Source organism: Dunckerocampus dactyliophorus, chromosome 5 (assembly GCF_027744805.1).
Source record: "Dunckerocampus dactyliophorus isolate RoL2022-P2 chromosome 5, RoL_Ddac_1.1, whole genome shotgun sequence".
Lineage (NCBI taxonomy): Eukaryota > Metazoa > Chordata > Actinopteri > Syngnathiformes > Syngnathidae > Dunckerocampus > Dunckerocampus dactyliophorus.
Genome location: NC_072823.1, coordinates 29606397 through 29619510, shown reverse-complemented (window position 1 = coordinate 29619510; position 13114 = coordinate 29606397). Strand labels below are relative to the sequence as shown.

The 13114-nt window shown below is 43.2% G+C and overlaps 1 protein-coding gene across 4 annotated transcripts in view; it reads right to left on the bottom strand.

Moving 5' to 3' along the window:
- Positions 1–13114, bottom strand: part of glg1a (golgi glycoprotein 1a) — a 53040-nt gene that overhangs the window by 25094 nt on the left and 14832 nt on the right. For 2 of the 4 annotated variants that reach the window (XM_054777750.1, XM_054777751.1), the window contains exons 7-12: positions 8463–8649; positions 2988–3202; positions 2765–2886; positions 2590–2691; positions 2372–2525; positions 2199–2240 (exon numbers count right to left, since the gene is read on the bottom strand). In XM_054777750.1, the coding sequence (XP_054633725.1) occupies positions 2199–2240; positions 2372–2525; positions 2590–2691; positions 2765–2886; positions 2988–3202; positions 8463–8649 (822 nt within the window). The remainder of the gene's footprint in view (positions 1–2198; positions 2241–2371; positions 2526–2589; positions 2692–2764; positions 2887–2987; positions 3203–8462; positions 8650–13114) is intronic. The other 2 variants (XM_054777752.1, XM_054777753.1) reach the window with 1 other exon arrangement.

Below are 13114 nucleotides of genomic sequence, written 5' to 3'. Positions count from 1 at the left end.
GATTGAGCACAATTTATTGGGGGTAATGAAGCTTATACAAGTCAAGGGTAAATGCAGGCTTGTGACACTGTGATACAATAGTTTTTGGTGTGCAGTCATTTGACTAAAAATGACGACTTCGGTGCAATGGTATCAGAAACATTACTTTTGCAACAAAGATACACAGACTTATGCAATCCATCTATAGTAAAGAGTGCTTATTAACAAAAACAGTGATGGATTGTCATGTCATCTGGGCCGCAGTGGTTAGCATGTTGGCCAACACAGTAACAGTCTGGAGATCGGGAAGACCTGGGTTCGATTTTCCCTTGGGCATTTCTGTGTGGAGTTTGCATGTTCTCCCCGTGTGTGGGTGGGTTTTCTCCGGGTACTCCGGTTTCCTCCCACATTCCAAAAACATGCATGTTAGCTTAATTGGTGACTCTAAATTGCCCATAGGAAGGAATGTGAGTGTGAATGGTTGTATGTCTATATGTGACCTGCCATTGGCTGGCAACTAGTCCAGGGTGTACCCCGCCTGTCGCCCGAAGTCAGCTGGGATAGGCTCCAGCATGGCCCCGCGACCCTAATGAGGAGAAGCGGTATAGAAAATGGATGGATTGTCATGTTTCTGATATTTCTGTTCATGCAAACAGAAGAAACAGACTTTTCCTTTGTTCTGTGCTGAGAAATTGAGTGTTGCTCATGGGTATGAATACTTTTGCAACCCACTGTATATCCCCCTTACTCGATGATGGCTTTAAATTTGTTCATGTTTGCATCTGCACCAGCATCCGCAGAGGCCACCTCTCCGTGGCCTTGCTGTGGACAGTTAAAGCCCTTTTTTCATCCTTGGTAAAATTTTGGCTAAGCATCCTACACAGTAAAAAAAATTGCACACAAAAAAAAAATCTGTAATAGCGAGGCCGTGTAAAGTGAACCGTGTTATAGCGAGGGATCACTGTATTATATGACTTATTATGTATAATACAATTATTCACTCATGCATTAGCACTGATTAGAAATTACCATACCCATTGATGTCCACACATACACAGTTTTAGCCAAAAACAAAAATCGCTCAGAGGGTGACTGAATCCTTGTCCACATGAAAACACATTGACAGGCTGTCAAGTGCACGCCAAGGCAACAGGTGGCGCTATTACTTCCAACTGTTAGCACTCTACCAACTGAGCCTTGCCACCCTACACAGAATAAGTGGAATGTTACATTTAACATGAATTTCCACCAATAGGGGGCAACATTATAATTTTGGGAATGGGGAAAAATGTCGGGCCGCACGGTGGTCTAGTGGTTAGCATGTTGGCCAACACAGTAACAGTCATTTCTGTGCGGCGTTTCGCATGTTCTCCCCGTGTGTGCGTGGGTTTTCTCCGGGTACTCCGGTTTCCTCCCACATTCCAAAAACATGCATGTTAGCTTAATTGGTGACTCTAAATTGTCCATAGGTATGAATGTGAGTGTGAATGGTTGTTTGTCTTTATGTGCCCTGTGATTGGCTGGCTGGTCACAGAAAATATGAAATTATGGAAAATGTGGGAATTTTTTAAAGAATCCTGATAAGATAGACATACCCTGAATGAGCTGAAAATTTTGACGGAGTGGTTTGAAGTGGATGAGAAATGTGGGAGGAGTTAGCAAAACAGAAAAGGGAAAATTGGTCACAGAAAATAAGAAATTACAGTAAACGTGGCTTTAAATTTTTTTTTAATTTTTTTTAACACAGCCAACGTGTCCCGAATGAGTTGAACATTTGACGGTGTGAATTAGCTGAGAAATGTGGGAGGACATAAAACGAGGTGGAATAAAAAGTTCAGCAGGGGTGTCCAAATTGTGGCCAGCGGCTGAAGGGCTGTTTTTTTTTTTATTGGCCTGCAGCACATTGTAAAAATATAATTTTAAAAGAAAACTAAAATACAGCAAAAATGTCCCTGGAAAAAAGTTTGGACACCCTTGAAGTAGAGGAATGAATAGATAAACTGTGTTGAATTTTACGTTAAAATGCTAAAACCTCAAAAGTCCATCTTAAGTTTTTCCAAAAAGAAGGAAAAGTGTGGATACAGACCAAAACAGGCCTGAGGTTTTTTTTTGTTGTTTTTTTAAAACTGTGTCTGTGTGACATGGCTACAATCATGGCCCTCATTGTTGTCATAGTTATCATCATCATGATTGTCAGCTGGTTAGCAGGAAGTACTCACAGTCCAAGTAATGCTTCCTGTCTCAGTGTTTCCATCATGGAACTACAACGAATATTGTGCGGTCAGTGAGCACACACCAGTTGCTAGGCTATGTGCTTTGTTCAAACTTTTTTCTTTTAGCATCTTTGACCACCAACACCCCACAAACAGCCGCCTCCTGTCAAAAGACTCACCCTGCGCCCCTGCTCCACCGAGCGGTAGGCGTGGCGGTACAAGCAGGAGAAGATGGCACCGGGTGGCATCATCTCGCTGGTCTCGTTCCAGCCTTGCGTGTGGCAGAGTCGCGCTGCGTCGCCCTGACACTTCTTGAAGAGGATGGGGTCCAGCCTGGGGGCCAGCAAGGATTAGGGGGAGTGAAGGGGACAGATGGATAAGGCGCGAGAGGACTTACTTCCAGTCTCGTGCGATGAAGTACTGCAGCTCCAGCAGCCTGTGCTCACAGTCCTCCACCATCTTGTCAGTGTACAGATGCTCCATCAGACATGACAGGATCCTGCAGAGCAAAAACAAAGCCAGCACCGTGAGATCAAGTGCATCCATGCCGACACGACGGTACCGACACTCACATAGGGTCTCCGTTTCGGATGTGTTTGCAGGCTGTCTGGATGACGGACTCGCAGGCTTCGTTCAGAGCACGATCGATGCGGTAATCCGCACCCGGGTCTGCCTCCTGGATCAGATTCTGGAGCTGAGGACAACAATCACTACAGCGTTAAAAATAAAAGAAAAGACAATGTATGTGTGTGTGTGTAGAAAGATTTATGAGGGAAGCAAGATGACGACACTGACCGCCCTCTGACAGTTGGTGTCTATGGCACCCATGTCACCTCGGCCCACCCTCATCAGGCAGTGCAGCGTGCGACCTTTGCGGTGCAGACCAGAGCAGTGACCCTCAATCTCGCTGCGACAGTGGAGGACGATCTCTGGGCTCAGAGAGAAGTCCTCCATCAGCATCCTCCTGTAGTCCATCATCTCACCCTGGCACTCGCCACTGACCACGCGACCTGAAACACGCACCAACTGCTGATCAATGAGTTGCTGATGGAGGACAGACCACAGGTTCATGTCTGCCTGTAAAGGACAAAAGTATTGAGACAGCGACAGGAAGTGAACACTGCTTATGCAAGATTGAGGATGTTCTGTGGGAATTCTGCTCATCCAAGCATACCTTTAATGGGCCAGAACCTTTACCTGGCTTTATGCATTGTCAATTTATACATACAAATTAGTATGCTTTAATTGTGTTAACACTGAGTAAAATTGCATACCGTTTTTCATCTATTTATCCCTCTACTGCTACTTCTTCCACCTCGTTGTCTGCGAACTCCTCCCACATTTCACAACCAATTCAAATCAATCCAATGTCAAAATGTTCAGCTCATTCAGGACACTTTGTCCTTTTCAAACAAAATCACACATTTACTATAATTTCATATTTTCGGTGACGATTTTCCCATTGAAAATGAATGGGCAATTTATTTGGCACCCCCTACTGGTGGACAATCATTTTCCATTACCTTACAGAACCCTGTAAAGCAGGGGTCTCAAACTCAGGTTACCCGGGGGCCACTGGAGGTACAGCCTGGGTGAGGCTGGGCCTCATCAAGTATTGGGAGCAAGGCTCACGATAACGATGATATCTATAACGATATCATGTATGCTGCAGGAAACACGTCTAACATGTTAGCGCAGTGGTCTCCAACCCCCGGCCGCGGCCCCGTACCGGGCCGTGGGTCATTTTGTACCGGGCCGCACAAAAAGAAAAAATAATTTCCATTATTTAATTTTTTTTTTTATGTTTTATTTTGAAAAGTGGCCGGATTCTCTGTTACATCTGTCTCACTTGACGCATGTCCATTATGTGTGTGCTAACTTTTTTCTCATATGCCGCACAGATAGACTTCAACTGTTTTTACTGATTTTTCTTTCACATCATATTTGGTCCCAAATGCTGATACTATGTGGGAATGCATAAAGGTAAGTTTTGATGACTTATTGAGTGCTAATGTGCACATATGTCTCAAGTTAATTCATGCTAGCACACTGCCTTGTACCACACACGTCAAACAGCCATGTAATAATCTTTCTGGAAAAACTTGGCTGGAACTTGAACTGGTGGATGCTAGGTCGGCATTCATTTTGTGCTTTTAATTTAATGTTATTCATGTCATAGTTTTACACAATACATAATAAATAAGATAAATTAGATCGCTATAATGTTCGAACCCCCCCCCACCTCGGTCCGCGGGAGATTTGTGGGAACACAAGCCGGTCCGTGGGTCAAAAAAGGTTGGGGACCACTGTGGTAGCGTACTGAACTTTTTTTTTCTATTTTTTGCTATCTTATTGTTCATTTTGGACATTCAACACACTCACGCAGTACATTACAACAGGGAGACACTTTTGAACATCGGCAGGGTTCACCATGAACTTTCATTTAGCCTCTCAGACTTTGCCTTTCTTCTGCGCCGGGAGAACGCAGCAGCCTGCGGCCCCGGTGAGCTGAATACCCGGCGAGCAAAGCATCCGAGGCGTAAACGAGGCAAGCGAGCCGGCCTGCATGCTAGGCTAAAAGCTAGAGCGACTAGGCCACCGCTACCAAGCTTGCTGCTAGCCAACGTCCGCTCTCTTGAAAACAAGATGGACGAACTACGAGCAAGGATTACAGCTCAACGTGAGATCAGGGAATGCTGTGTCCTCACCTTCACAGAAACCTGGCTGACGGAGGATATACCGGACTCGGCGATCCAGTTGGAATCATTTGCTGCTTACCGGGGAGATCGGACTTTAGCGTCTGGTAAACACAGAGGTGGCGGCGTCTGTGTTTACGTAAACAAACGGTGGTGCACAGACGTACAGACGATGGAAAAGCACTGCTCGCAGGACATTGAGCTGCTGATGGTGAAATGCAGACCTTTTTATTTACCTCGTGAGTTTAGCGCTGTGTATTTAACTGCTGTTTACATCCCACCACGAGCTAACACTGCTAATGCACTAGGCCTCCTGCATGACATCATCGATAAACACGAGACCAAACACCCAGACGCTGTATTCATTATATCTGGCGATTTCAACCACTGTAACCTCAGGACTGTCCTCCCCAAATATTACCAGTATGTGAGCTTTCCCACAAGGGAAAATAACATCCTGGACCAAGTCTACTGCAACATGAAAGGTGCTTTGAAGGCTGTTCCAAGACCCCACTTTGGAAAGGCTGACCACATCTCTATATTCCTTTATCCAACGTACAGACAACTTCTCAAAAAAGCTCCCCCTGTAAGTACAGCAGTTAAAGTATGGAATGAAGAAACTGATCAAGTACTTCAGGACTGCTTTGGCTGCACAAACTGGGATGTGTTTAAAACTGCAGCGGGGAGGGAAGATTGTACTGTTGATTTGGATGAATATGCTTCTGCTGTTACTGGCTACATTAGCACATGTATAGAGACTGTTACCACCACCAAGTATTACAGAAAATACCCTAACCAAAAACAGTGGATGAACTGTGATGTAAGGGCTAAGCTACGTGCTCGTTCGACTGCATTTGTCATGGGCACCGCTGATGACTACAAAAAGGCCAGATATGACCTGAGGAGGTCCATACGGGAGGCCAAAAGACAGTACAGACAGAAGCTGGAGGGCTACTATTCCACCTCAGACCCTCGGCGCATGTGGGCGGGGCTCCAGCACATCACAGACTATCGACAGCAGAGTAGCGTAGCCACGTCCAGCCAAACCACACTTCCAGATGAGCTGAACGAGTTCTATGCCCGCTTTGACACCCAAACTTCTGATGAGCAGAGAGGGTGGCTGAACCTGGGGAGCACACAGGACGCACCTCTCATGGTGACATCAGCTGATGTGCGCAGGGTTCTAAACAAAACAAACCCACGAAAAGCAGCAGGCCCAGACAACATCTCAGGACGTGCACTTCGGGTTTGCTCATCAGAGCTAGCTGATGTGCTTGCTGACATATTTAACCTGTCGCTTGCACAAGCATCTGTACCGACCTGCTTTAAGTCCACCACCATAGTGCCCGTACCCAAGAAGAGCAACGTGACCTGCTTGAATGACTATCGCCCTATAGCACTCACTCCTATTGTTATGAAGTGCTTTGAAAGAATAGTCATGACCCACATCAAAAAGAGCATCCCGGCGGCAACTGTGGACCCTCTACAGTTTGCATATCGCCAGAACCGGTCCACGGATGATGCAGTCAACACTGCCATCCACACAGCCCTTTCTCACCTACAGGGCCAGGACACATACGTCAGAATGCTATTTATAGACTATAGCTCCGCTTTTAATACAGTCAGCCCCCACAAACTCACAAATAAGCTCCTCACACTTGGCCTGTCTCCCTCCCTCTGTAACTGGGTGTTTAACTTTCTCACAGGCAGACCCCAGTCAGTCAGAGTCCACAACCGCACATCCAGCTCAAGAATTGTGAGCACTGGGACCCCACAGGGGTGTGTGCTGAGTCCACTCCTCTACACGCTCTTCACCTACGATTGCGTGGCCTCCCTGAACAACACCAGCATCATTAAATTTGCGGATGACACTACAGTCATCGGACTGATCACTGGTGGTGTTGAAACATCATACAGAAGAGAGGTGGCGGACCTCATAGCTTGGTGTCGTGATAACAATCTCCTTCTCAATACAGATAAGACTAAAGAGATGATCATCGACCCAAGAACAAGGGAAAAGGAGCCACATAGACCCCTGTTTATTGGTGAGACTGAGGTGGAGAGGGTGAAAACCTTCAAGTTCCTTGGCACACACATCAGCGAGGACCTCACCTGGTCTCACAACACCCAACAAATTCTGAAGAAGTCCCAAAGGAGACTGTACTTCCTGAGAAGACTGAGGAAATTTGGCATGTCCACCACAATCCTGAGTTGCTTCTACAGATGCACCATCGAAAGTGTCCTTACCGCCTCCATCACTGTTTGGTACGGTAACTGTACAACACGTGATAGGAAGGCACTCCAGCGGGTGATCAAGACCTCACAGAACATTGTTGGGGCAGCCCTCCCCTCACTGCAAGACATTTATACATCTAGAGTCCTACGCAGAACACACAACCTCATCAAGGACAGCACACATCCACAACACTCATTATTCACACTCCTACCATCAGGCAGACGCTACAGGAGTTTGAAGTCCAGGACCACAAGGCTGGCAAACAGCTTTTACCCACAGGCCATCAGGCTTCTCAATGAAGCACTCAGACACGCCACACGCAACACACACTCATAGCACTTTATTTATTTATTTATTTATTTGTATTATTTACTTGAATTAATGTCTCTTCTGTTGTTGTTGCTTAATTTCTTGGTATTTATGTATATGTGTTTATGTTTCTTATGTTCTTATTCTTTCTTGTGTTTTTCTTTCTTTTCCTTGGGAGAATGAACAGAATAAGATTTTCATTGCATGGTATAACTGCTGTTTTACCATGCACATGACAATAAAACTCTCTTGAATCTTGAAAGCGGTATCATCCGGCAGTGAACGTTACATCTACAAAAAAAAAAAAGCAGCTTAGTGCAAACACCGATAACGTCGGCATATAAACAACCTCTAGCAAACAACTCTGACCGGGCCAAAGCAGTAACACGTGGTACTGGAGTTTTTATAGCCACGAGATTACGACAATATTCAGCTGTTGAGAGTGCTGGCTTTAAGTACAGTCATGGAAAAATGATTAGGCCACCCTAGTTTCTTCAGTTTCAAGTTCATTTTAATGCCTGATAAAAAAAAATAGCTTACAACAGTTCAATTTTTTGGCAGTACAATGCTATAGCTATTCATGTTAGCAATTTTAGTTATTATCAAGAAAAACATGGAAGTTGCTAGATATCAGCTCTTAAATTAAACTCTTATGAGCTATATTTGTTGTCATCATTTGTCCAAACAAATGTACGTTTAGTTGTACCAGGCATTACAATGGATCAATAAACTGAAGAAACAAGGGTGGCCTAATCATTATTTCCTTGACAGTATATGATTAAAGTTGTTGTACCTCTCTACAAAATACCATCACGCCCTCACTTTAGCCAGAAAGTTATACCAGCACTTTATGAAAAGCTAATTAATCGGTGACTCTAAATTGCCCATAGGTATGAATGTGAGTGTGAATGGTTGTTTGTCTATATGTGCCCTGCCATTGGCTGGCATTGGAGTAAAACGCCGGTACAGATGATAGCACATCTTCAGGGGTCACGTGAGGATACGAGTGCGGCAGACAGGCGGGCCTACCTCGATGCACGGCTGACTCAAGGCAGAGCAGCAGGTAGGACAGGCGCGCCTCTCTGGCTCGAGGCATGCCGCTGTCCATACTGCAACGGTACTTCCTCAGGTCTGACTTGCAGGCTTTGGCCAGTGAGTAGCTCACTTTGTAGTCCTGAGCGATCAGCTTCTGCCTGGTGGTCAGCGCCTCGCGACACTTCAGGGACACACGGATGTCATTCGTGTCACTTTTGCACAAGTAGGTGCAGGAAAAAATATAGATATAGACACACACACACACACACATTCTCGTTTCCATGTTTTTTGAGGACCATATTTTTTATCGTCACTTGTGAGTACCACCCTTTCTAAAGGTGCTACAAGGATGAAAAAAATCAGGTACTCTAACCACATTTTTATAAGCTTATACACGACTTCAAATATCTAAATTGTTGATGTAATGAATTTTCTCGTGCTATGTGGGGACATAAGAAAAATCGAGAAAACACGGTTAATGGGGACCTCATTAACATAATATTTGCATACTTCACACCAAGTCCAATGTGATTAGTGGGGACTTTGCAACAAGTATATTACCAATGTGATTTGAAGGGACTTTGCAACAAATATATTACCAATGACATGTTCAGAATGTCACATATGTTAAAAAGGTTTCTGATCAAGAGATCAAGAAAGCAACTATTACTATCACATTTCAGATTTCAGATTTAAACGTTTAATGGACAATAATGCAACAACTATGCATTCATTTGTGCTCTGATGTCAGCAGTGTAAGTGTTTTGCTCCAGCAACTTCAGATGTAGGATGTACTGGTCACAGGTCATATAGTCTGTGTGTGAAACCTGTGGATAAAACTGATTCTCCAATATTTTCACAGAGTGTGTACCCAGACTCTGGTTGAAGGTGTGTTGTGGGGACCCCGTAAATGTCCAAAATACCCTATTTATTAACAAGGAAAAAATATTCCTGTGAAGTTTAAATTATGCTACAAGTGTTGCGCGATCACTACATTTCTACATATATTACATTTACAATCTTTGTGTACTTGTTCGCAGTAAATTGGGGGCACACACTGGTGAAATGTCTTCTAAACGTTTGTTGTGTGGGAAAATGTTTGTTGTTCTGACAATGTACTTGCACCCTAAAGTGTTTAACATACTACATTTAGAAGTTTAGTGCAAGTGCAGTACTTGAGCAGAATTTTAAACCCAACAGGGATTTTTTTCTTGGTTTATCATCAATGTAGTCTGGGCCTTGACGGCGTCCCCACAACACACCTTTGACAAGAGTTTGATCTGACCCTGTGTGTGAAACCTATGGATGAAACTGATTCTCCAATTTTTCACAAAGAGTGTGTACCCAGACTCTGGTGGAAGGTGTGTTGTGGGGACCCCGTAAATGTCCAAAATACACTGTTTATAAACAAGGAAAAAATATTCCTGTGAAGTTTAAATTATGCTACAAGTATTGCACGATCACTACATTTCTACATATATTACATTTACAATCTTTGTGTACTTGTTCGCAGTAGATTGGGGGCACACACTGGTGAAATGTCTTCTAAACGTTTGTTATGTGGGAAAATGTTTGTTGTGCTGACAATGTACTTGCATCCTAAGGTGTTTAACATACTACATTTAGAAGTTTAGTGCAAGTGCAGTACTTGAGCAGAATTTTAAACCCAACAGGGATTTTTTTCTTGGTTTATCATCAATGTAGTCTGGGCCTTGACGGCGTCCCCACAACACACCTTCGACAAGAGTTTGACCCGACCCTGTGTGTGAAACCTGTGGATGAAACTGATTCTCCAATTTTTCACAAAGAGTGTGTACCCAGACTCTGGTGGAAGGTGTGTTGTGGGGACCCCGTAAATGTCCAAAATACCCTGTTTATTAACAAGGAAAAAATATTCCTGTGAAGTTTAAATTATGCTACAAGTATTGCACGATCACTACATTTCTACATATATTACATTTACAATCTTTGTGTACTTGTACGCAGTAGATTGGGGGCACACACTGGTGAAATGTCTTCTAAACGTTTGTTATGTGGGAAAATGTTTGTTGTGCTGACAATGTACTTGCACCCTAAGGTGTTTAACATACTACATTTAGAAGTTTAGTGCAAGTGCAGTACTTGAGCAGAATTTTAAACCCAACAGGGATTTTTTTCTTGGTTTATCATCAATGTAGTCTGGGCCTTGACGGCGTCCCCACAACACACCTTTGACAAGAGTTTGATCTGACCCTGTGTGTGAAACCTATGGATGAAACTGATTCTCCAATTTTTCACAAAGAGTGTGTACCCAGACTCTGGTGGAAGGTGTTTTGTGGGGACCCCGTAAATGTCCAAAATACACTGTTTATTAACAAGGAAAAAATATTCCTGTGAAGTTTAAATTACGCTACAAGTATTGCACGATCACTACATTTCTACATATATTACATTTACAATCTTTGTGTACTTGTACGCAGTAGATTGGGGGCACACACTGGTGAAATGTCTTGTAAACGTTTGTTATGTGGGAAAACGTTTGTTGTGCTGACAATGTACTTGCATCCTAAGGTGTTTAACATACTACATTTAGAAGTTTAGTGCAAGTGCAGTACTTGAGCAGAATTTTAAACCCAACAGGGATTTTTTTCTTGGTTTATCATCAATGTAGTCTGGGCCTTGACGGCGTCCCCACAACACACCTTTGACAAGAGTTTGACCCGACCCTGTGTGTGAAACCTGTGGATGAAACTGATTCTCCAATTTTTCACAAAGAGTGTGTACCCAGACTCTGGTGGAAGGTGTGTTGTGGGGACCCCGTAAATGTCCAAAATACCCTGTTTATTAACAAGGAAAAAATATTCCTGTGAAGTTTAAATTATGCTACAAGTATTGCACGATCACTACATTTCTACATATATTACATTTACAATCTTTGTGTACTTGTACACAGTAGATTGGGGGCACACACTGGTGAAATGTCTTGTAAACGTTTGTTATGTGGGAAAACGTTTGTTGTGCTGACAATGTACTTGCATACTAAGGTGTTTAACATACTACATTTAGAAGTTTAGTGCAAGTGCAGTACTTGAGCAGAATTTTAAACCCAACAGGGATTTTTTTCTTGGTTTATCATCAATGTAGTCTGGGCCTTGACGGCGTCCCCACAACACACCTTTGACAAGAGTTTGACCCGACCCTGTGTGTGAAACCTGTGGATGAAACTGATTCTCCAATTTTTCACAAAGAGTGTGTACCCAGACTCTGGTGGAAGGTGTGTTGTGGGGACCCCGTAAATGTCCAAAATACCCTGTTTATTAACAAGGAAAAAATATTCCTGTGAAGTTTAAATTATGCTACAAGTATTGCACGATCACTACATTTCTACATATATTACATTTACAATCTTTGTGTACTTGTACACAGTAGATTGGGGGCACACACTGGTGAAATGTCTTCTAAACGTTTGTTATGTGGGAAAATGTTTGTTGTGCTGACAATGTACTTGCACCCTAAGGTGTTTAACATACTACATTTAGAAGTTTAGTGCAAGTGCAGTACTTGAGCAGAATTTTAAACCCAACAGGGATTTTTTTCTTGGTTTATCATCAATGTAGTCTGGGCCTTGACGGCGTCCCCACAACACACCTTCGACAAGAGTTTGACCTGACCCTGTGTGTGAAACCTGTGGATGAAACTGATTCTCCAATTTTTCACAAAGAGTGTGTACCCAGACTCTGGTGGAAGGTGTGTTGTGGGGACCCCGTAAATGTCCAAAATACACTGTTTATAAACAAGGAAAAAATATTCCTGTGAAGTTTAAATTATGCTACAAGTATTGCACGATCACTAAATTTCTACATATATTACATTTACAATCTTTGTGTACTTGTTCGCAGTAGATTGGGGGCACACACTGGTGAAATGTCTTCTAAACGTTTGTTATGTGGGAAAATGTTTGTTGTGCTGACAATGTACTTGCACCCTAAGGTGTTTAACATACTATATTTAGAAGTTTAGTGCAAGTGCAGTACTTGAGCAGAATTTTAAACCCAACAGGGATTTTTTTCTTGGTTTATCATCAATGTAGTCTGGGCCTTGACGGCGTCCCCACAACACACCTTCGACAAGAGTTTGACCCGACCCTGTGTGTGAAACCTGTGGATGAAACTGATTCTCCAATTTTTCACAAAGAGTGTGTACCCAGACTCTGGTGGAAGGTGTGTTGTGGGGACCCCGTAAATGTCCAAAATACCCTGTTTATTAACAAGGAAAAAATATTCCTGTGAAGTTTAAATTACGCTACAAGTATTGCACGATCACTACATTTCTACATATATTACATTTACAATCTTTGTGTACTTGTACGCAGTAGATTGGGGGCACACACTGGTGAAATGTCTTCTAAACGTTTGTTATGTGGGAAAATGTTTGTTGTGCTGACAATGTACTTGCACCCTAAGGTGTTTAACATACTACATTTAGAAGTTTAGTGCAAGTGCAGTACTTGAGCAGAATTTTAAACCCAACAGGGATTTTTTTCTTGGTTTATCATCAATGTAGTCTGGGCCTTGACGGCGTCCCCACAACACACCTTTGACAAGAGTTTGATCTGACCCTGTGTGTGAAACCTATGGATGAAACTGATTCTCCAATTTTTCACAAAG